General features: G+C 43.1%; 1 protein-coding gene across 2 annotated transcripts in view; it reads right to left on the bottom strand.

The window, feature by feature from the left end:
• Positions 1-13,823, bottom strand: part of KCNB1 (potassium voltage-gated channel subfamily B member 1) — a 220,355-nt gene extending 206,532 nt beyond the window's left edge. Inside the window, exons 1-2 of one of the 2 annotated variants that reach the window (XM_078392641.1) lie at positions 11,730-13,823; positions 7,309-8,169 (exon numbers count right to left, since the gene is read on the bottom strand). In XM_078392641.1, coding sequence (XP_078248767.1) covers positions 7,309-7,875 — 567 coding nt within the window. In that variant the 5' untranslated portion in view covers positions 7,876-8,169; positions 11,730-13,823. The remainder of the gene's footprint in view (positions 1-7,308; positions 8,170-11,729) is intronic. The other variant, XM_072996867.2, reaches the window with a different exon arrangement.
• Positions 13,824-25,370: the final 11,547 nt, after the last annotated feature.

Below are 25,370 nucleotides of genomic sequence, written 5' to 3'. Positions count from 1 at the left end.
GATCATGATGTCCTGACTACAGCCTCTTATTTGGGATACTGGGTCACTGTTTCTACAACTTTCTACATGTTTACAGTTCCCATCTTCACAGAGTAATTTTTTTTATAATGCTCATTGTGACAGCATATAACTGGGAATCAAAGTTCCCAGGTTTTGCCCCATGTATGGTAGTTTCCTTCCCCCACTTCATGGTGCAGTGGTTAAACTGCAGTACTGCAGCCAAAACTCTGCTCTTGACCCAGGTTCAATCCCAGGTAGCTGGCTCAAAGTTGACTTAGCCTTCCATCCTTCCAAGGTTGGTAAATTTAGTATCCAGCTTGCTGGAGGGGTGGTGGTTAATGTGCAGCTTGCGTATTTAAATTATAAAGCACCCAACGAGCGCTTTATGTGCTGGTATATAAGCAACACACTTTAAAGTTGCAATTAGCCCCAAATACAGTCTAATCAACTGGCAATGTTCTCATCATCACTGAATATCATTAACACAATTACCTACAGAATGTCTAGGGCTTAACTTACATCAGGGATAGAAAACTTGTGAAGCTCCAGATGTTGATGGACTGTAATTTTTTGCTGCACTGTTTTATTTTGATCCAAGATTTTGACCCAAATAGTGTTGAGCCACCTATGTGTGTCAAGGGTTAGGTGGCTGACTTTACTCAATCTTGTCCGCAGCTCAGTACTCAGCCTTCTAAATATCAGGGAATGATTTCACCCGTTGCAGGATAGTCTAAATAATTCAAGACAAGTATCAGAGAGCATGATGGATATGAATATGGGATTTGAGAGGAGAAATTTAGTATGTGGAATCCTTTCAACATGACCATTTTTTAAAGCAACCATTGAAAAGAGCCAAACTGATTCTGGGAAGTAGATTAACCTATGGTTGTATTGCTATGGCCTGAATATTGGGACAGGCACTCAGTGCAATTATCAGGGTGAAGCCCTATGTGTGGAGCATTATATTTGTGACGGAAAGTGAAAATACATGCAAAACACTGTCCAACATCCACACCACCCAAAAATCTGTTAGGGAGACAATGAGCACAAAGGGCTGAATAGGATTTTGTGTTTGGCTGAACCACATACTGAGCTCCTGTCTCCAATGCTGGAGGCAGTTAACAGAAAATTGGACAACCATCTGTCAGATTTGCTTTCGTTTGGATTCTTACATTGAGTAGAGGGTTGGACTCAATGGCTTACTTGTCCTCTTCCAACTCAATCTCCATGATTCTATGATTCTATGACCTGGAACCCTGATAAAGCAAAGCTACCAACTGTGGCAACTCTATGTGTATTTAGTTGTTCATGCTTATATTTTCCACTTCATACCTTCTCCACAACGTTTAATTGAATGGTGACATGAGGCATTTGTAGCAGGGGGCAGAGCGAGGGACATGAGGTATGGCTCTTATGTGTCTATTAGAGATTGGGATAAATATAAAAACGGATCGGCTTTTTTGACAAAAATAGCCAAATTGTTAAATATTTGTCCCTTCATATTCGTGGGTTCCAGAGACCCCCCACAAATATGAAGGGATGGATATTTACCCATTTTTATTTGTCCTTCATATTAAAAATAAAAACAACAAAAACCAATTCTGCCTACTGGTCATCTGATTGGTGGGGCATAGGCAGCCATCACCCCACACAGCCACCCAACCCCACAGCCTATCCTCCCACCCCCTTCCTCTCCCGACCTTGGCCCTCCCTCACCAACACCCCCTTCCTAATAAAAAAATACAACAAAAAACACCATTCTGCTTACCGACCACTGATCGGCTGATTGGCAACAGATCGGCAGCCATCTCCCTCCCACAGCCAGCCACCCCAACAGCCTACCCCACAACCCCCTTCCTTTCCCTACCTTAGCCCCCACCCCACTCACACCGACAGCCCCTTACCTTAATCGCTGCTGCTGAGGTCTCCTTCCAGCCTCCCAGCCACGCATGTAAAAAGGGAGACTGACTGCTCCATGCAATTATGGTGGCTGCAGCTTCATTTAGGATAGGGAAGCTGTAGCTGTCATCTTTGCACAGAGCAACCTGGATTCCCTTAGCTTGCCTTAAGGGAATCCAGGCTGCCAATTCATCGAAGAATATTCATATATTCATATTCATTGAGTTGTTAACATTGACGAATCACGAATCAAAGTGAATTGCCATTTTTTAAAATTTGTCCTCATCTCTAGCATCTACCCACTATGATGAAAAAGTCCTAGTTGCATATTCAGTAAAAGATCTGAAAAGGGTCCCGTTCACATCTCTTATTCATTAACTAATCCAAACTGTCCCATTTACATGTTCAATGTGTGGATTTTTTTAACCTTTCAAGTTCATATCTTTAAACTAGGTTTCATTCAAAATACATATTTCTGAACAGACTTTTAAAAATAGTTTGGTGCACTCAAACTATGAAGAACTGCATTGCAACACCTGGAGAAAATCCAAAAGATAGATGAATCCCAATTTTCACATCAGTCTGAGAAGTTCAGGCCAGGTCAGTTTATACCAAAATACAGTTGTGCCCCGCTGGATGATTACCCCGCTCTACGACAAATCCGCATTACGTCGATGTTTTTGCGATCGCTTTTGCAATCGCAAAACAATGTTTTAAATGGGGGAATTTCGCTTCACGTTGATTGGTTCCCTGTTTCTGGAACTGATTTTTCGCTTTACGACGATCAGCAAACAAGCTGATTGTCTGGTTTCAAAATGGCCGTTGGCTTTCAAAATGGCCCCCTGCTGTTTTCTAGGACAGATTCCTCGCTATACAGGCACAAAAAATGGCTGCCGTATGGAGGATCTTCGCTGGACGAGTAGGTATTCAGCCCATTGGAACGCATTAACCGGGTTTTAATGCATTTCAATGGTTTTTTCATTCTGTTTGACTATGTTTTTGCTCTACAGTGATTTCGCTGGAACGAATTAACATCGTTAAGCGAGGCACCACTGTAACATTTTTCGCATAAGTTCAATTGGATCCAGAGCTCAGAAATGTAACAGTTTGGACTACAATTCCCAAAACCCCTAGGTAGTATTTACATGGCAGTATTCACGCTGGCTTGGAGATTTCAGGAGTTGTTGTGCTTCACAACAGTAACCCTTCTAACTTCTGTTCCTTCTCCCTTACAGAATCAAAAACATAGGTAGATTTCATCCGGAATTTCGAACATGTGTTTTCCAGTTTTCTTACAGACTCTGTACTAAACAAAAGAGAGGAAATTTCCAAAATCTGGCTGGGTTCTAACTTTCCTTCCATGTATGGAACAGAGTTCATATTCACTAAACAGGGCTTCCCCACCTCCTCTTTCCTTCTTCAGGGAAATCCTTCCCACCTTAAAATGTGCCCCTAAAATTGGCAAACCCTTCAGTATGGGATATAAAATAGTAAGCTGCCAACACAAGGAAAGTTAATGGGAACATTTCCTCTTTGACCAGGAAAATATATTTTTCTACCTGAGGCAATAGACAATATCCTCCCCACCCATTTTGCATATAGAAGCAAAATGGACTAGCAACTCAGTTCAGTGCCATCATTGGCAATGGAATAATGTCCCATGAAAAGAAGCTTAAATCATGGAGGGCAGACCAGGTGGCATATATTCCCCAACACAGAAGGCTGGCAGGGGGCGTTAGGAGGAATGCCTTGGGGTTTCCTCCACTCTAACATGGTACTGGCAAGTGGGAGCAGCTGTCCTATTTGATCTAATAGCAGGGCTTGCCCTGGTTCTGTCCCTTATGGAGACATAGAAAGAATGAAGGGTGTAGCCCTGTCGTAATAACCGTAGAAATGGAATATTATATGGAAAATCACCATTCTTTTACCATCTAATCTAAATTGCTATAGATGCTTGGAATTGCTAAACACATGTACACAGTGTGTGTGTTTTCTTTAGCAGGCAAACCTGGATTTAACATATGAATCACCAAAGTCACTTTTCTGGCAAGAAGCATCCTTCTCAAATACAATAAATGATGAAACATCAACAGCCTCTAATGGATTTTTGATTCCATGCCACAGACAGCCTAAGCTGGAGGCTGACATTTTTGGGAGCCTGGACGCATGCCAAAATAACCTTATAAATTATTTGCATTCAGTACCATGGCATCTGAAATATATGAAAAGGCAGCCTGGATCTGTCTGTTGCAAGAAACAGAAATGGCAATTGGTTTTTGAAAAGTGCACAACATTCCTTTTCCTGACACATTGCATCAAAAAGCCCTCAATCTTCAATAATGTCCTTCCGCCTTGAATTCAAGAAAACGATCTGTTTCTTTTACTATCACTCCCATGCTCATGCAGTAGAATCCAGCCCAGGCTTAAATATATAACCTATTTTGTAAAATATGCCATTTCAAATCATAGAATAGAAGGGTAGAAAAGCAATCCAATCAATTCCACTTTTACATCTGTTTGGTTTATGATAGTGATTTTCAAACGTTCTCCCTACCAAACAACAACAACAACCATAAACTCTCTTTTCTGTCAAGAAGACTCTAAGGATGGAGAACCTGTAGTTCTCCAGATGTTGTTGGACTCTGGGCCTGATCAGCTCCAATCAACATGGCCAGTGGTGAGGAGCTTTGGTCTAAGAACATATTGAGAGGCACCCCGTGCTAAGTATACATCTAGACCTGCACATTGCAGAAGACTGCACGGTCAGTGTTTACTTGTTTCATCCAAGGCACGTGCAAGGCATTTGGGTGTCACAATCACCCTACTTCCCGTGAACATAAACCCTTCATAACACCTCTCCTTCTGTACCATGCAAAGAAAGATTGATAAGGGTGAATAAGATGTTATTCAAGGAAACTTGGGGGAGGGCATACCTTATCGGTGGAGTGTATGCTTTGCATACAAAAAGTCCAAGGCTTGGTCTCCAACATTTCCAGGTTGAACTGGAGACATTTCCTGCCTGAAACCCTGAGGAACTTCCACCATTTCGTGTACACACTGACCTGTGTGGGCCAATGGCCTACAGTGGCATGAAGCAGGTACATTCCTACCATTCCTGATCTTTGCTTGAGGAATACTTCAGTGACCCCAGTGTTCCTTGGAACTCAGTTTGAAAGCCACTGATTTATTGTTATATGCCATCAGATTGCTTTTGACTGACCGCAATCTTAATAGGTTTTTTAAGACACAGGGAGAGGTTCACTGTTATGATTCTCCACTGAGTTTTTGTAGTCTGAGTGGGGATTTGAACCCAGGTCTTCCTGAGCCCTACTCCAACAGGTGCCCAGTACATTGCAGGGGCTATCTTAATATGAGACCTTTATACATATATTTCTATACACGTAACCATTTTCTGCTTTCTCATTCTAATTCTACCGGTTGCACATGTATTGTCTTCTTACTTGTACCCAATATCCTTGCAGGCATGCTGTTAGCAAGACCTAATTAGCAGACATGTACACTGGCAATTTCTTTTGAGACTTGATTTTCCCAAGATGCATTCCTCCTATTTCATGTTATATTTTGTAGACCAGTACAAGTACAAAATACATGCATACTAAATCAGTTGTATAAGACTCCGTAAATTGATGTTTGCCTTTAAAGTACATCGAAACAATGCCCCAGAAAGGATCAACCCTTGAAAGAGTTTCTACAACCACAGACCTTTCATTAGCAATGTGATGAGAATGTTGCTGTGTTTGGGTATCCTTACTCTAAGGATATAGTGCAAGAAGTCTCAAAAATTCAAAGCCAGACGCATTCTTGCCTTTCCCTCGCTCTGCACCCTGCTACAAATGCCTTCACCCCTGAACACATGAAGTTTCCTTTTACAGTTGGGTCTTTATTTCCCAGGACTCTCGATTCTGACTGTCAACAGCACTTTGAGGGTCCTTCACTGGAGATCTTGCATAACACAGCTGCTTAAGATTCTTTCAATGAGAGATGCCGAAAAAGCAACCCTTGGACCCTCCACATCAGGGCGGGTCAAAACGCAGCCCACCAGATGTTGTTGGACAATACCCAACTCTTGTCTATGCTGGCAAAGGCTGATGAGAGTTGCAGCTGAACATCTTTACTCACCATGATGTTCATGCAAAGTAGGAATTCCACCTACAAGCTAAGTACCCTTCTCGTTGACTATCAGCATATTATCCATTTCCTTGCATTCCCTCACTCAGATTGTGATATGCACACGCATATCTCCAGTTTCTCAATTCTCAGCTGAAGAACAAAGCAAACTTGTCCTATATCCTGTTGAACGTGCTTGTTCAAGATTTTAAAATTCAAGATAGAACCATATACTACTAAATATAGAGAAATAGCCCTCAAAGCTGCAATCATCACAAATGATAACCATTATGTGCAGGCATTTAGCAGTCATATCAAACAGGAAGATTGGAATGGCTGGAAACATTTTATATTTATGTAGATTTTTACTGAATCCCACCACAATCTATACAGACACAATATCTGAGGGAACTCGTTGTGATTCTAGAAGATTCCTATGGACTCCACATAAAGCAAAATCAAAGTTTTCAAATATGGCCCAAAGGCTCGAAACTTCACGTTTAAAAACAAATTAAAAATAGCATCAAACCTAATTGCCAGGTCACTTCCTATATTTAGGAAACTACCAGTGTCTGTTGTGAGGTTGACTTATAGGATGAAAGATAATCTTTCAGCTATATCTCTGCAGACATCCTTGTCTCTTATTTAAGGCTATTGCCAAATAAAATTCATGCCAATTTCTGTTCCAGAAGGTTGAAGTAGGAGGCCCTCAGAGCAGTAAGATGTGAAGATGATATTACATAGGATAAACCTGCAGGAAGAGTCTGTAGCTCATTCATTGCTATCTGTTACATTGCACCAGTAATAAAAACAAAGAACCTCCTTCATGGTATAAGCAACCCAAACATGGAGATATGGCAAAGCTCCAGTCAAACAGCCCATGATTTATGCCTCTTATATCCCTGGATTTTATTCTATGAAGATTCAGGGTATTTAGTTGGGTTTAATGATATTTATACCTCCTATCCAATGTTTTGGTTAATATAACCACCTTTTCTATTGTTACGATCATGCTTAAAATGAATGGCAAGTGGAATAATATATCAATGTTGGTGTCACTTGTCCAGATCCTTTCCCTTAATAACATAGCTTTTAATTATGTAAATGACCCAGGATTCTATAGAACAGAACAGGAGCTCCGTTTCCATAAGCTCCTTTGATGACAAACACTGTAAGGGCACAACTTTAGCTTAAAACACAATTTTCTTCAACCATCATTTTGACCAAACCTATCCAAGGCCAAACCATGAGAGATAAGGAAGGCAAAAATCTAGGTTTTACCTTGGCCGCTACAGAAGAATTGGGCTTTTCCAGAAGGTCCCAGAGCTTTTTCCTCTTCTCTGCACAGCAGGTGTTATCAAATTCCTCTCCTTCCCTCTCTCGCATTGTTTCGGCTTCTCTCTTGAGCTCCTCATTCATTTGCTCCTTTTTCTGGTGGTATCTTGCCTGGCAGCAGGACTCCAGATAGATCTCATCAATCCCCCAATAGTCCAGTTCTTGGCTGAAGGACAAGGCACACATTTCCTCCATCATGTGCAGCTTGCCCGTGCGGTAAAAGTTCAAGATGGACGTAAATGCCCCCGGATGTCTGTCGAAGAAATACTCATTCTCCTCTAAGTTGTAGTCATCACATATATCCATCAGCAATTCATGGGTATTGCAATCTCTGAGTTTACCCAACCTTGTCCGTGGCAACCTGTCCAAGGTTCTCCATAAAACTTCATGAGCCAAGCCCCCCACATTAAGCTTGACCCTTCGGGAGCACGCCTTGCTCCTGACAATCTCCATGGGATCTGGAGGCAAAGAGGTAGTAGATGGAGATCCATTCTTATTCATTCCTGCCGGCATTGCTTGTCTCTGTAAGGCTGGAGCGAGTTGATGACAGCTCCTGGAACACTCTCACACTTTTGAGCAGAATCTCTTCATCTGTTCTCCTTTTCCTCCATGCCTGCAAGAAAAAGAATCCATAAGAGCTCCAGTGACTTCTGAGAATCAGAGAGGAGCCTCTTATTTTCTTTGTGGACGGCCTGCTTAATCAAGCAATCGGACAGATGTACAAGCAGGTCTGTTAGTCAGCTTGGAGGAGCAGCTGCGACGACAAACTGTCAGTCAAAGCACAGGTCGCTGTTTAGTTCCTTGGTGCTGAAATGGAACAGAGTCTAAAAGTAGATAGTTGAGGACAGGAGAAGGGTTGTATGATGCTAGCATTTATTTTTTGACACAGGACTAACACAACTCTAGTGCACAAAGAACAGATCTGAATGGGGAAGAGATCCTTGGAACTGTCCACACCCTAAAGTGCTGAAACAGATTCTCTCATCTCCTGGCTTCCAGCCCCTGGCCAGCTGCGGCCAGCAAGACACATTAACGATCACCCATAATTAGAGCTGCAAACATATTCATGTTTCAAAGAAGTAACTGAGGCAGTCTTTCCTTGCTTGTGAAGTCATGCTGCACAGGAATCTCATGTTGAACTCCCAAAGACCAATCACCAAACAAAGCAAGTCATTTTACATAATCCTAGAGGTGACAGAAGCTGCTACTGTGACAGTCAGACAGCTTCATTAGTTAAGAATATCCCTCTTCTAGTTTCTAATGTCTGCTTCTGGCCTGTGTTTGCAATAGCAGCTGCATGAGCCTAACAAATCCAAAATGCGGAGACCATCCATTTTAATTTATTTTGCTCTGCTTCAAGCAATACATGTCCATAATTCTCCTCACCTCTGTTTCACTAGTCTCAACTTTTGCTTAAATTTGTGGTCATCCTCTGTGTCTAAACAGCTTACTATAGGGTACATGGATCAATTGTACAAACACATAAACGTGTGTTCATTTTTTTTAAAGAAGCATTATAAATACTCTGGAAGATAGACTATATTTTAAAGACTAAGGCCACTGTAATATGACAGACTTACCCCGTCTTTTGCTCTCTCTCTCTCACACACACACACATACACACACACACAGAGAGAGAGAGAGAGAGAGAGAGAGAGAGAGAGACAGACAGACAGAGGGAAGGAGGGAGGGAGAGAGGAATTCACTTTGTGATTCAAACATCAGTCTTTTCTGGACACTAAAACTGTATATGGGGAAAGATGAAATCAGAAGACCCGAGTTCGATCCTGGGCCTAGGGGGCCAACTCAAGGTTGACTCAGCCTTCCATCCTTCTGAGGTCAGCAAATTGAATTCCCAGCTCATTTGGGGGGACGGCGGATGTGTAGCCTCTATAATCAAATTCTTCCAGAGAATGCTTTCAGCACTGCGGGGCAGTATATGTTGTAAGCATCACAATCTGCTTTGCACGGGACAGTGCTGTTCATAAATGAAGACGAAAACCTGAGCTATTTCTCTAATGTTGTAACAAGCTCCACACCTCAAGCTTCCACATGTATTCTCCCCCTTGTAAATTATGGCATGAGTCCCTAGGAATTCAAAGTTCTAAAATAAATTCAGCAGAAATGAATAAATCAGACCTAGATTTAGTCATTCTTATAGCAAACCAACTGAAATTCGTCATAACTAATTTCTGTTATCTGTCATCAAGTTGTTTCCAACATATAGCAACCCTGAAAGGTCTTGTCATTTAACAGCCCTACTTCGGTCTTTGAGATTCAGGACTGAAGCGATTCAGTTGCATGAGCAATTAGTGATTTCACTGGATTTACTCTAAGCATGGCTAAGTATGGTTCCAACCCAATCAGGACTAGAATGTCAGTGTCTGATTTTTATCCATTTGCCCTGAAATGTTAAAATATACTTTGTCTGATGTATTCTTTAGTTACCTTTCTTTGCCTTGCTCTTTTCTGCCATGGGGCTTAAGAATGACCCTTAAAAAAAACAACCGGAGTTTGTTTTCAGCTATTCGGAGAAATGTGAACACTTGCAGACATTAGTCCCCTCATGCTTGTTTCTCATCCATTCACTGTTTATCAATTAATTCAAAGATATCAGGGCACAGTCTGATACTCACTGTTAAGATGAGAACAACTAGTTACAAACCCTGATTCGAAATATATTGCTCTCCCACTTCCCAAGGAGAAAGTTAACAATGAAACCAAATTATATTCAGGGCAAATATTACTGTACAGTTGAAATAAGAGGGTTCTCTCCCCCCGCAACTAGTGACAGACTGTTTATGAATAAAATTATCTATCTATCTATCTATCTATCTATCTATCTATCTATCTATCTATCTATCTATCTATCTATCTATCTATCTGTCTGTCTGTCTGTCTGTCTGTCTGTCTGTCTGTCTGTCTGTCTGTCTGTCATCTACCTACCTACCTACCTACCTACCTACCTACCTACCTACCTACCTACCTACCTACCTACCTACCTACCTACCTACCTACCTACCTACCTACCTACCTACCTGAATGGGGTGACACCAAAGAAGAGAGCAAACTTCAACAAAAGCTCAGTAAATAAGGGTCAACTGGGGGTAATTAAATTCCCATGTACTAGGGTGGCCTAGGAATTGGGCAAAAAGTCTGCAGTGGTCTTGTGCAAAAAGACATTACATCAGATCAGATCAATAGGGGATTCAGTTTATGAGGGGAGCAGAAATGGTAAAACCACTTCTCAAACATTAGGGCTTCTATAAGTCAGATGTGACTTGACAGCATATAACAACAACAAGAACAAATGCAGTGAAAGAATGTGTGAGGGGCAGCGTGATTAATATATTTAAGAAACATATATGGATAGGCAATCTCCTAAATCACTCAACTTAACAGTTGATCAGAAAAAGGTATCTGTGGTGTGCTTGAAAGCAGAACCAGTCCTGAAAGGGGTACCTGTGCACTTGAACACCAGACTCAAAAATATCTCTGGTGAAATGGGAGGTTGTAGTCTTATAGTTACTAGTTTAATACTTTAAAATTGTGTGATTGGCAAATGGGTGGTTCCCTGCTTCTTTTAAATTTGTAAGGGAGGAAGAGACATAGGGAGGAAAGGAAAAGTGTGTGTGTGTGTGTATTGGTGCTTATGGTGACAAGACAGAGAAAATTAGTTTGTAATCAAATTGAGTAGACCGAGAGCCATCATTGCCTTTCCTTCCTTTCCAGAGTGATAGTGGCGGTGGTGGTGATGATGGTGGGAGGCCTTTGCAGAATTCTCCCCATTTCTTTCCACACCATCACCTAGCAATAACTAAAAGGAGTTGTCATAACAACCAACCAACCAACTAACCCCTCCAAATAATAATAATTTTAAAATATTAATAATTGGGGGGGGAATGAAAAGGGGAAAAAAAAACAGCCAAGAGGAGCAGCTGCTTAGCGGTCTTCCTCGCACTGTTGCTTATACAAGATGCCATGAAAGACAGATCCCAGGGAAAGGGAAAATGACGGGAAGCGGCTCCCCTCCGCCTTCTAGGCTGTGCTTGCTCCCTTCCTTCCCGGCAAGGATTCCGGGGTGTGTGGGGTGTGCGTGGAGGTCAGATCTTGGTGGGATCTCGAACAGGATCAACCCCGAGGGGCAACCCCCCCCTCTCCCCGCTCCCCCCCCCCCGAACCCGACCGGCGGAGATTCAGTCAGAGCTTCTGGAGGCTGATTGCCCTCCTTGGGCTACGTACGAACTCTCCGATGGGCGATCTCGGGCTGGCTTGGCGCCCTCCCCACCCCACCTCACCCCACCCCGCCCGTCCCCCCCACCCCTCTCCCTCCGCGCCCCCCCCCCACTTCATTCCCCGCCACTTACTTCGCTCTCCACGATCCCAGAGAAACGCCGGGCTTCGGCTCTCGGCGGAGGCGAGGGCACCGGCTGGGCAGCTACCTCATGCTCGGGGCGAGCCGGGCGAGCGTGCGGCGGCGGCGGCGGCAGCGGCGGCAGGAGGCGGCAGGCGTCGCTGGCTGGCTGGCTGGCATCCTTCCTCGCAAGCAACGGCGGAGGGGCGCGCGGGGGGGGGAGATCAGGAACGAAATTCCAGGATGTCCGAACCACCCGCCGTTATAACGGGAGGCCGAGAAGACCCACGCTCCCAAAGCCTAGGTAGACACACACTGCAGATTATTCTCGAAGAGCAGTGTTGTTGGTTGGCTTGAGTGGTTTGGTTTTTTTAATTTTTATTTTTTTGGCAAGGCGCTTCTTCTCCACGATCCTCGCATGGAGAGCTCAGTGTTTCCAGCGTCTCTCTCTCTCTCTCTCCTCTGTCAATTTTTAATTCCCAAGCTCCATCTTCAAATCAGCCAAAACGGGCCCCTCCGGAATAATAAGACCGGGCAGCCATGGAAGAAACCGGGCCCCTCTCCTCCAACCCCCCGCCACGACCTCGCCTTTCTCCCTTTTTTGCTTCTTATCAACGAAGATCAACAAGTCCAGTCCAAGCCTCCGGCTTTCCCCTGCAATCCTGTCCCGGAGTTGGGTCGGAGACGATTGGAACTGGGACGGAGAAGGAAGAGGAAAAAAGAGAAGGGCGCCACCTCGAGCCCAGAGGCGGCCTTGCAGGCAGCGGTGGAGGCTTTGCTCTCCCGGCCCCGCGCTAGGAAGGCAAGCGTCAAAGAGGAGGAGGAGGAATCCAAATAGCGAGAGGCGAGGAGGAAAAATCACCTGCTTTGTCATTATCATATGTGGGGATAATGGGAAGGGGATGCCTGTTGCGCATCCCGGAGTTCCAAGGGCCAAGGTGAGGCTCCCGTGAGCTGCTGGCCTACAAGTCTCACACTTTCCAGCTGGAGATGATGGGGGGTAGTAGTGCAGCATCTCTGGGGGGCCACCAGGTGGAGAAAAGGTGAAGAAGCCCAGCGATGGCAATGTGCTGAAAGGGCAGGTGCTGGCAGTTGTATTCAGGCTCAGTGAATCGTTAAGTAGCGATGGGTATGAATCTGAAAAAAATAGTGGTTTGTGGTTAGCTGTGAACCACCGCTAACGAACTGGAAAACCGAACCGCAAACCAGTTTGGTTTGGGTTCCTGCCGGATTTTGGAGTGGGGTGGGGGGCTATCTTGTCCTGTCGCATCAGCGCTGTTGCAGTGCAGCCTTCCAAGTTCAGCTGATTGCTGAGCCCAGGCACCTGGCCTCCCAACGGATCACCCTGATTAGCTGGGAGGTGGGCACATGTGCAGAAGGCAGCGACTGGCTTCCCTGCCAGGAACCTCCTAATTCATCTTTTCTTCAGATTTGTAGTTCGGTCCGTGCCCATCTCTTGTTGTAACACCTTGGCTGTGGGGGTTCAGGAGTTTGATTCCTCACTCCCAATGAGCCCCCCCTCTAAAACAACCACTGGCAAACCATTTCCCAGTGCTTCACACCCAGAAAACCCTAAAAAGTGTCACCATTAAGTTGGAACTGACTTGAGGGCACACCATTGTTTTTAACTTCTATTATCCATTTCTCATGGCGTGATTAGGGAGGCTTTCCGAGTCGGAAGCAAACTGGAGTTCCCGTTTTGTCCACATCATGGACCTTTTCTGGATTTTTAGAAATCCTCATGGCTCTCCTCCCTGTTTTAGCAATCAAAATAAAACAAAACTTAACCAATAAAGTTCATAATTAAAAATTAAAAATAAACAAAGCCTTAGTGAATATTATTTTAAATCGAAAATAACCACAGAGTTTTTCTTGCCATAAATGTTAAAGAAAATGGACTTTACCTTAAGAACTGACAGAATTAAGACAAATTTAATGTGATAAATGATTAAAATCTCACAGTCTCATGCTGCCTTTTATTCCCTCAGGGTAGCGTGTCTGCCCGTTTGGAAGAAGGTGGCTTCCTGTAAATTGGAGCTATCAAGGATCATGTATACAATGAAGGTTTAAAATAGAAACAGACTTGACTATCCTTTTCTGAACTGTACTCCCACTCTTACATATAGACACATGTACACGCAGAAGGATTTAAGAGAAAGATTCAAACATGAATTCCTGGAAGACCTGACTGCTATAACTGTGAATTTAAGATGCAGAGTAATGTTATTTATGGGCTTTCCAAGTCTGCAGCGTCTCATTCTCTGTCATTTCAGGGCTAAACTTGTGGTCAGGAAGCTGGGCTTTATAATGTCATAAAAGTGAGGCAGGTAAACATTAGGTCAGAGGTCATCAACCCCCAGTCCACAGCCCGGTGCCAGTCCATGGCCTGAGCCAGACTGGGCCACGGAGACAGAACTCCCACCCACCCTGGCACTTGCCTCCCCACAGCTGCTTTGCATGCACGTGCCAGCGCCAGAGTGAGCGCTCCCCCATCCCTTCACGCATGTGCCAGAGAGAGATAGAGAGAGAGAGAGTGCCCACATGAGGGTGAGGGGATGCCCTCCCTTCCTCAGAGGCTCAGCCGGCCTGCGGTCCCAAAACAGTTGGGGACTGCTGCGTTAGGTGGAGTCTAGAGATGTGTCTGGATGAGTTGAGGGGACATGGGGGGGATGGAGTTGGATGGATTCGGAATCTGGGTAAAAGCCAGCTAACCAGGTAAGATGGTAACCCAGAGCCAGGGCAAATATTTAGCAGTCAGGCAAGTGGCAAAATGCCATTTGTGTTGGAGGAATTAACAATCTTGCATACTTTGTAACATGGGGTATCACTGGGGAGGGGAGGTTTTTAGGACCTAAAAAGGTTGTCTCATTTCCTTCTAATCAATTAGCAAAGTCCCCACCCCCAATATGAGGTGAGCCACTACCCCGCCTCTTCCTTTCTGCTTGCTTTCATTGGTTTGTTTAAACCCCTGCTGAGCTCCTAACCATGCTGCATGCAGTCAGGATCTTTCCCAGCCATGTGGTTGAGGGATAATCTCCTTTCTTTTTTAAAAAAATCTCTTCTGATTGGAACTGAAGATCAACTGTAAGTAATTTTTTTTCTTAAATTACTTGTACAGTGAATTCTTTTATTCAAAGGGCTAATTTCATTGTGAGAACAAAACAAGACTGGGTGGAAGCTGCAAATTTTTGCTATTCTCTCCTTCACATTTCCCCTGTGCTCCAGAAGGTGTTTTTCTATTTTATACTCTGCTAATATAAAGTGAATTACCAATTTCCGCAACAATTTGCAGGGCCATTTGCATAGGGCTAGGAGTAGTCAATTGTCATTTAACTAGTTGTAGCTATGCCTGTTGATTGGACATAATAAGCATAAGATAACATGTCATCTGCCAGACCATTTGGTCAAAAATACCACCTGTTAATTCTGGCCCTTGTTAAGAGATTCACCTGCAAAGGCTGGTACAAAAAACAACAACTTCTGATTGCAACTGAATATCAACTGTAGGTAAATATTTTTTTTTCTTAAGTTACTTGTACAGTGAATTCTTTTATGCCTGCATTGAGCAGAGCGTTGGACCTGATGGCTTTGCAGGCCCCTTCCAACGACTTTTCTATTACTCTATGATTCTAAGAACTAAAAGCCCTACTGAGGGTAGCAAATGAGAATTACAGACTGGGGCTGGACTTGATGACCCATAGGGTCCCTTCCAGCTCTAAAGTGCTTAGATGATGATAATGATTACCCCCACTCTCTTATAATCCCATTTTTCTATGTGGACTGTGTCTTTAATATGCAGTCATTCTTCTAGGGCAATCCAACCTGTTTCCATCTCAGCTGGCCATTAGATAATGAGATAATAGTAATGATAATCTTAGAATGGCAGAGCTAGAAGGGACTCTATGGATCATTGAGTCTAGCCCCTCTCAAGGAGGCACAGTGCAGAATTGAACACCCAACCTCTGGCTCCACAGCCAGACAACCAAACTGAGCTATCCACAGTTATCTAACAGATGCTTCATCTTGTTTCCTCCTCTTTTTCCCATCTCAGTAGATGCCGTTGCGTCCCTTGAGCGCTGCCTGGGGGTCGTACAGCAATGGATGCAGGAGAATGGACTGAGGTTGAACCCGGACAAGAGAGAGGTCCTGATGGTGGGCCACCTATCAGTGGTTTGGGAAGCTTGCTCTCTTTTTTGGGGGGGTAACTCTCACCAAGAAGAGTGTGGTCTGCAGCTTAGGGGTCCATCTTGACCCAGCGCTTACCACGGAGTCCCAGGTGGCATCTGTGGTCTGCTCCGACCACTTACATCTTCAGCAGATTGCCCAGCTGCGCTCCTATCTTGATGTTGGGTTGCTCACCACTCTGGTCCATGTGCTCGTAGTCTCAAGATTTGACTACTACAATGCACTCTGCATGGGGCTGCCTTTGAGACCTTTGTGACCACTACAAATGGTCCAGAACACGGCCCCCAGGTTATTAACTGGGGTGAAAAGACACCAACATATTTTCCCCACTCTGGGGGCTTTACACTGGTTACCCATTCATTTCCGCATTGATTTCAAGGTACTAATGCTTACATATAAAGCCCCAAATGGTTTCTGGCTTCGATACCTGGCAGAGCGCCTGCCCCCACCTAGCTCTACTCATGTCATTTGATCAAGCCAGACCCGAAGGTTGAGGGGCTTAACCCCGAGAGAGGCCCGGAAGGAGAGAACAATAACCTGGGCCTTCTCGGTGGTGGCCCCTCATCTTTGGAACACCCTACCCCCAGAGATTCGACTAGCACCGTCACTGGGAATTTTTAAAAACAAGACCTTCCCCCCTCCCAGCACATAGCTTCTTCATCCCATCTTGGATACTGTTTTCTTTATCAAAGCTCTTATGATCAAAGTTATTGCGCTCCCAAGCCAACTACACCAGAGCACAGGTTGCTGTCCTCTGAAGATGCCGGCCACAGAGACTGGCGAAACGTCAGGAAGAACAACCTTCAGAACACGGCCAAAGAGCCTGAAAAACCCAGAACAACCATTATTTAATGCTGTTTTTAATCTTAATATTCTGTAAGCTGCCCAGAGTAAATTCCCAAATCTAGATGGATGGGGTAAAAAAAAATCGAACAAACAAACAAACAAATAAATAAATAATAAAATAATTCCCCTTTTTCTTTATGTGCCTTTTTTGTTGTTCTCAGTCTGACAGCCTTATTACTGATGTTTGTAAGCCATGTTGGGATCATTTTTAACTATAGAGCAGATAGAAAATGCTGGTGCTTTTGTTGGTGATGACAATGAAGAAAAAGAATAAGGAGAAGGAGGAAGAAGAGGAGGAAGAAAATAAAGAGAAAATATAGATTTTCCCACTCACATCCTGAATGAAAGGGAGACAGGGTTATAACTTTGGGATGGGTATCCAGGATTGACACAGCCAGTTTCTTGCCTTTTCTTTCAGTAAGAAGAAAATGCACTAACACCAGGGACACATTCAGCAAATTTCTATGTGGATATAACTGTATTTTGCAAACCAAAATAAACAATGCAATTATATACAGTAAGCAGTGTAATTATACTCAAGATGACTTGGAGCTTGACTGTATGAATATTCACTCAAGGGAGTGGGGAGGAGCACCAAAGATGTATCTTCCCCATTATTAAGTGTTCAGAGATTTGAGCTCTACAGCTTGATAACACCCATGTTTATGTGCACTTATGTAACCTTATGTGCACTTACTTTGGTGCAGTTCCTTTACTCACTTAATGCAGCTGGATTTTCTTCCAAGTAAGCATGCATAGAATTGGTCTCTCAAGCTCCCATTAGCTTCTCGATCTTAAGTGTACCTATCTAAAAAGACTCAAATATTTATCTTTAGTGCAGCTTGAGATCATTTTTGCACCTCTCTTTGCCCTAATTTGGTCAATGTTGCTACCCCACATCCACCTACCTGGGAACAAGTCCTGCCAAATGGAGAATAAGGCATATACATTCTTACTGCTATAATTCTGCAAGGGACTGCCCTTATTCAGTTTTAAGGTTCCTGTGCACCTGTGCTTGGCAGTAAACTTCACTGAGCAAACAAAATGGCAGATGATGCCATAGCCTTTGTTCACCCTGACTCCACTACATTGTTGCTCGGGACCCAAAAGGCTTTGCCTCTCTACTTCATAGCAATCCCATTCTCTGCTTGCTTTATAAAGCTAAAATCCATGCACAACAGTCGGATGGAGACAAATGTGAAGTATTCACAGGCTTTCAATAAGCAATCCCAAGCACAATGAAGCCTGAGCATGTTTCCTTGGTCGTAGTATGCTGGTGGATTATTGGGGGAACATGGAAAATGGGGGGCAATGGGATGGAATACTCCTGTGAGATGCCAAAACCCAGCAATAATGGTTGGAAAACTAAAGAGAACCACTCCTTGTTGCATTATTTTGCCATGGGTTCATTCGTTACCTTATTATTTCCACGGAATGTTTTCTCCCCCTAATGGACCAACACAGCTTCCAACCATTTTAGTCTCATTGATGTGACTTGTGTTCAGAAAGTCAACCATCTGAGTACTTCTGAAATGAAAATTATAAAAATGCCCCGAGAGATTTAGTTCTGAATTGTCCAACCCTCAATCATCTATTTTATATCACACTATTATTTCATAATGGCTGGTGAGAAAGGAGAAAATAATGTGGTATTTCCCATGTAGTCAGATTTACTGGGGAAAGCACTCATTTATAAGACAGTATTGGCAAGGACTGTGATTAAATTATTGCCCCTGTTGTCTTTCTCTGCAAATCAAGCCACGTCAATGAGCATTAGAACATATTTGTTTTTTCAAATACCTCCCCTTTCCAGTACCACATGAACAACATGAATTCAGATGCTCATCCAGACACATGTAGAGTTTGTATCACTGTAAAAATCCCCTAAAGGGGCTTTGTGAGTGCATATGAGCAACTATCATAAAACCATAGAAAAGTGAAGTTGAAAGGGGCCTACAAGGCCATCAAGTCCAACCCCCTGCTCAATGCAGGAATACAATCAAAGCATATCTGCCAGGTGATTATCTAATTTTTTTCTTGAATGCCTCTGGTGTTGGAGCACTTACCAACTCCCGAGGTAACTAGTTCCACTGTCGTACTGCTCTAACAGTTAGGATATTTTTCTAGATATTCAACCAAAATCTGGCTTCCTTTAACATGAGCCCATTGTTGCATGCCTTGCACTCTGGGATGATCAAGAACAGATCTTGCCTCTTCTCTGTATGACAGCCTTTCAAGTACAGTATTTGAAAAGTGCGATCATATCACCCCTCAGTCTTCTTTTCTCAAGGTTAAACATGCCCAAATTTTCAGCCTTTCCTCATAAGGCTTGGTTTCCAGCCCCCTGATCATTCTTGTCACCCTCCTCTGAACTTGTTCCAATTTGTTAGCATCCTTGTTGAAGTGTGGTGTCCAAAAGTGGACACAAGACTCAAAGTGAGGCCTAACCACTGCTGAACAGAGGGGGACAGGGACCTTGTAGGATTTGGAAACTATGCTTCTATTTATGCAGCCTAAAATAGCATTTGTCTTTTTTGTAGCCGCATCACACTGTCGGCTCATATTTAGTTTGTGATCTACGAGAATTCCAAGATCCTTGTCGCTCATAGTTTTGCTGAGCCAGGTATCCCCCATCTTGTAACTGTGCAATTGGTTTCTTTTTCCAAGGTGCAGTACTTTGCACTTATCCCTGTTGAATTTCATTGTGTTGCTTTCAGCCCAGTGTTCCACCCTATCAAGGTCATTTTGAATTGTGTTTCTATCTTCTAGAGTATTAGCTATTCCGCCTAATTTGTATCATCTGCAAATTTGACTAGCATTCCTTGCACTCCCTCATCCAAGTCATTAATAAATACTGTATGTTGATTCTTTATTTTGTTACAGGGCCAGTCCTACCGTTAGGAGGAATGCAGTGGTTATTTCAGATAGCAGATGCCAAATATCATGAAAAGGCAGGAAATGGTTAGTGGTTTGACTTATTTACTACTGTACTATTACTCTTAGGGACAGGTAGAGGTACTTGTGGGGCTTCCTAGCTAAAACAACAAAGCTAGGTTTAGGTAACATGCACATCAACCTGGTTGAATAGGTACAGGTGCAGTTTGCTATCCTGCCTGGGATAGAGAAGTAACTTGAATTGGTCCTGTTGTCCATCCAAGGGGAAGCTATGGCCAGCCCTGCCTTCTCTCAGCTTTGCTGGCATGCCAGTTACCTGTTCCTGAAGAAGGCAGACCTGGCCTTGGCCATAATGCCTTAGTGATGGAAAAGTTGGATTGCTACATCTTGTTATACATCATATTGCTTTTGAAAGGAGTCCAGAAATGTTCATTGCAGCCAAGTTTTTGGAACAAGTATCTTTACTTCTAGTTTCTTGGTTGGCTGCTAGTGTGTCAACAGGACTCAGTTCGATGTGCTGATTGTTGCTTTAAAGCAGGAGTGGGCAACGTATTGGTTGACAGCCTCTTTCATATTTGGTTATGCTGCCCAGGCCTGATAACAGTCACAGTCTCACAACATTTGGAATAGGATAGTTAAAAGAGTGCCTCCTCCCCTCTGAACATTCTCCTTCTCTTAGATGTGCAGATTTGCAGAGTTTCTTGTTTTGCGAAAAACTTCAGATCTGCCCACTTTTACTTAGGACTAGAGATGAGCACCGACTGGGAAAACACTGAATCATGGCTACCCAGGAACCACAAACTACCCACGAACCTGGGATAAAAAAATTAGTTTATAGTTCCTTTTTTTTCTGGTTCATGCCTGGGGGAGAGGGGAACCTAACACCCCCCTTCCCCTTCCCACTGCCCCAGTCGTCTCCCTACCTCGTTCTGCCACCTCCTCTTCTTTCTCTACTGCCATCATCTTCAGGGAAACGAGTACCAGCTTCCTTTCCAGGAGCTGGGCCAGCTGTCTCTGTGCACAAGCCTTGCCCATCAGCTGATAGGTATGCACATCTGCAGAAGCAGCTGGCTTGGCTCCCAATGGGAAAATGGGCCATGTCTTTGAAGACCGCAGCAGCAGTGGAGAAGGAACAGGAGGAAACAGCAGCACCTGGTAGGGAGGCAGGGTATCTGCCTTGCTAAACCAAAGTGAAGTGCTAGAGGGGAAAAAAAATTCAACACTTCATTTCATTTCAGCAAAACAGGGTCCACGAACCAGCCTGGTTCATGGTTTTTTTCAGTTTGTAGTTTGGTTGATGCCCGTCTCTACTTAGGACAACTGGAGAGACCCATTTGTGCAAACCCAACTCCAACTGGCAGGGCCTTCTCTATTGTGACACCCAAACTGAGGAATGTCAAATAAACCATCTGGCTCCCTCCCTGTTTGTGTTCCAGAGTGACCACGGAAGCTTTCTGCTTGTTTGTTCCATCATGAGAGCTCCTGGCCCTGCTGGCTGGAGGGTTCTGGAAACCACAGTCCATGAAAAATGAAAGATTTCTAGGCTCTACACCAGGTTTATAAATCAGGCTGATCTCTTTTTCACATTAGTGGTTTTTCTCTGCCTCTCCAAGCTGTTTTTAATTGTGCTTTAATTCTTTTCAAATTGTTGCTGCTGTCTATAACTATCTTCGATGTTTTAATAAAAATGGAATGAAAATCTGCATCTTAAAACCAAATAAGTAAATGTCATAACTATGGAACAATTGTTGTTTACTTTAATTGGTACCCGTTTTTCTTCCAAGGAGCTTAGAATCAAAGCATAGAAACATTACTTCATTCCTTTTTTTTTAGATTTCACCTGCCAGTATCCCCCTCAACCCAGCCACCTATACTGTGCTAGCGGGTCTATTTTGGGAGCTGTAGTTAAAGGAAGTAATATTTCCAAGCTCAGCTCAGAAGAGTATACACGGAGTTTTAAATACTATATTCTCCCATAAATACAGACACAATTTTTATCTTTATCACAACCTGACAGGATGGGCACAGGTAAAAAGCTTACTAATTCATGGTGGTGTTCATAAGGGTTTGCCAACTTTTGCCCACAGTTTTATAGGAGGGTCCCACCCAATCCCATATGAGACACGTTCTGCAGCCCCAAGAAAAATGGCTGTGGGAAAGAAATTCCCACACCTGCTAAGTGTAAGCATAGCTCTTACTGCTACATAAGGTATCTAAATCTAAGCATGGGTATCTCCTGCTAGAGAAGAGACTAATTAGTCTAAATTGCTGGAAGGTAACTCAACATTTAATTCCATTGAGTCAAGAGAGTCTAGCAATAGGATCCTTGCCAAGGATTGTACTCCAAGCAATGGCTGCTTGACTGGATTTATACCCCACTTCTTCTTAGACATTCATTTAATACCTTTACAGCATTTTCAGGAACACCCGCTTGTTCAACACAAATCCATTGTGGTTTTTCTTCCTTGCAAAGGTCGAAAGGGTCACTTTGTACTTTGTTGATAATGAAGATGAATCTATAGTACTAATGGCTCTTAAGTGTTGCTAAATCCTATGTAGAAATATGCGGTTATGCTGGCCTTTAGAGGGAATCTGAATTGTTGGAAGTAACAAAAGACTTAGCTGTAGCTACATCTAAATCCAGACATCAGCATTTCTAAGAGCCATCAAAATAAGGAGTATGTTGCATAACTTCTCTTTCCTGAGCATAGATGTGTAACGCTAACTATATTCATAATACAGGTACTGAGAATTTAAGTAGCCTTTTCTTAAGTTCTTACTGTAACTCAGTGAGGTGGGGTACCATCGTTGCCACCACCACCATCCCTATATTTCAGTGGGATGTTGAACAGGGGGGGCTTGTTCCCAGGATGCTGCTAACTGGCAACCCTGGCTGACTAAGGTGATCCATATCTACAAGGTTGAGTTGCTATAACCCATTATATGTGGGGCTATCCTTAAAAAGGGTGAGCTGGATAGCTCAGTGGTTTAGGTAGAGGTTGGGAGTTCGATTCCCCACTGTGCCTCCTGTGAGTAGAGTCAGCCTGCTACACAATTTGTTGCTAGAATTCACACTGGGTCACATGGATGAAAGCATTCATTCAAACCATTTATTGGTTGCCTATTCAGTGCTGAGGCAAATATAAGGCATGGTAGCTTGTCTTTAAAGTTCTAAATGGCATGGGCCCAAACTATGTGGAAGAAGAGCAATGTGCCTATGAAATAACGAATACTTTATTACAGTCAAAGACCAGTAAAACCAAATCAATATAAAATGCATACATACAGTATAATTGTAGTTTCGTAAAATCAGGCAGAATTAAGTTTATCACTCTTCTTGCTGTGACATCATTTACATGGGGATAATGATAATCCAGGAAAGGGAGGGCCTTTTCTCTGGTGGCACCATGATAATGGAATGTCAAAGAGTATCAGTGCTAGGAAAAGAATGCCTGCTAGCAGTAGGAATCAGAGATAGAAGAGATTTCCTTCAGAATAGCCCCAGTGCTAGAGCCAAGAGGAGGGGTCAATAGAGAGGCAGGTCTTGCCCACGGACCTCATAGATGAGATGGGGGGGGTCTCTGTGGGTTGTATTAGGCCTGTGGACTTAACTGAACCTTAAGCTTTATAGTTTCTGTATTTAACAGAACGTGATAGAAATGGGGTGGAAAAGTCCCATATGTCTGGGAAGGACTGTACCACTTTATAATTCTATTGGGAAGATGCAGTGTTTGAAGCCTGTCCTACTATTTTTTTTTTTAAAAAAGAAAAATCTCAATGTAAATAGAATACTGTAAAATATGAGTTGGTGTAAAACCTCCCTTCATGTGGCAGGCAGCAGAATTAATTTTCTTAACGGCACAAAGGCTGACAGGTTGAAGTGGTAGAAATTGCTTTACTACCTGGGCTCCTAGAATTTCTATCATCCTCACTTGGCTGTCCCTGTATACCAGCAGAATTCAGATAAAAATAACATACAATGACAAAAATTTTAGTGCCTGAATCTGACCTTTCAGGGTACAGAAGACCTATTGAAACAGCTGGATTGACCATTCAGCAGGCCTACTATACAACTGGGACTAACAATTAGATTTAGGCCTACATGATTTAGGAAGCTGCTTTAGAACAAACCAGAATATGTGCCAATTTGTCCTTGGTGTTGTTTACTCTGACAATGCCTCTCCAGAGGGGTTTTTTCCCCCAATCTGTGAGACCTTAGCAGCTGGGACCTTGAAGACCTCCAGATGTTGCTGGAGTATCAAAGTTCTATCAACAGCTGTCATTGGTGAGGGCTGGAAGCCAACATCATCTGGAGGGCTGCAGATTCTCCAGCATTTGGTACCTGATCCTTCTAGCTAGAGATGCCAGGGCCCAAACCTGCAAGCTCTGCCGTTCAATGACCAATCTTGTCCTTCATACAAAAGATCAATAAAAAGTTACATATAAGATGAGCTTCCATTGCCCAAACACAGTACAGAAATGTAAGCAGCAAATGCAAAAATTGGGCCAGACATGATGCAGTCAGACTACTAGGAAGGGCAAATTGAATTTTAGAGTCATGGTGGTATTAGACTGCAAGATAAGAGAATGGCTTGCCCCCTCCCCCAATCCAGAAGGACTAATTGCATTGGTTGGAACCTCAGATACGTATAGTGAAAAACACAGAACTGGTGTCAGTCTTTAGATCAGCAAAACAGGAGAAAGAATTTAGGGGTTGTGCTAGGTTAAAGTCAACTACAGCCAAATTGGTAGTTGAACCTAGTGGTCAAAAGCGATCAAATCCTCATTTGAGTTAAATATTACATAATGCCTTTTCCCATTGTAGTGGAATTTCTCCTAGGTGGCTCCCTGTTGTATTTCCAAAAGGATTTAAAAAACAAAAACAAAAACAAAAACCCCTATTTCTAACAAGCAAAGTTCTGGGTTAGGTAACACCTTTATTGGATCTCTGTTACCGATCCAGTTGTTTGTTGGATCATAGTTTAACTGGATTGTTCAAACAATACTAGATCTTTCAAACGGTAGCTTTTTTAAAAAGCTACTGCTCCAATAGAAAATATATTGAGCGACTGGGAGTCACAGATTGTCGTGAGTGCTTAACAAACTCATGGTATCTTGATTGCTGTGTCCATTCCGTTAAATAGGACTTGGCAAAACTACATCAAGGGCCCAAAGGCATTTGGCTTAACAACTTAGCCTTTAAGGGCTTCACAATAAATATGGTGCTGTAAATCAGACTTACAGTGATTCTTTTAGATTTCTGTAGGATAATGGTTGCTGTGAGCTGGGTGAAGAGAAGGCAGCTAAGAGATGAGACCTGACTCTCCAGTTTTCATAACATTTGCCTCCCCTTGGTATTTCTGAGTTATTGTTCTTATGGTTTGGGAAGTTTAATGCCCAGTGCTGAAAAGTAATACTGTAAATGCAAACTGTAATTCTAGGTAAATATTTAATGATGCTTGTACCATCTTATGAACAAAACAGAAAAAATAAGTCAGAAGTATGTCCACATGGGAAAATATACTTTCCAGGGGCTTTTTTGCAACTTGTTTCATTAAGTCCAGACCACAGTGTTTTTCCCCCCCATCGGTTGTGTTGTTGTCTTAATAACACCTCTGAACGATACTTCTCTGTCTCAAACCACCAAGGCCTTAAGAACAGTTTGACTCTTCAGAAAAGTTGAACTTCACGTTGGTTAACTTTCTTCTGAACCTTTCCAGTACTTTTA

The sequence above is a fragment of the Pogona vitticeps genome, chromosome 4 (genome assembly GCF_051106095.1).
Source record: "Pogona vitticeps strain Pit_001003342236 chromosome 4, PviZW2.1, whole genome shotgun sequence".
Taxonomy (NCBI): domain Eukaryota; kingdom Metazoa; phylum Chordata; class Lepidosauria; order Squamata; family Agamidae; genus Pogona; species Pogona vitticeps.
Note: the sequence above shows the minus strand (reverse complement) of the source record. Positions and strands in the feature narration are given on the sequence as shown.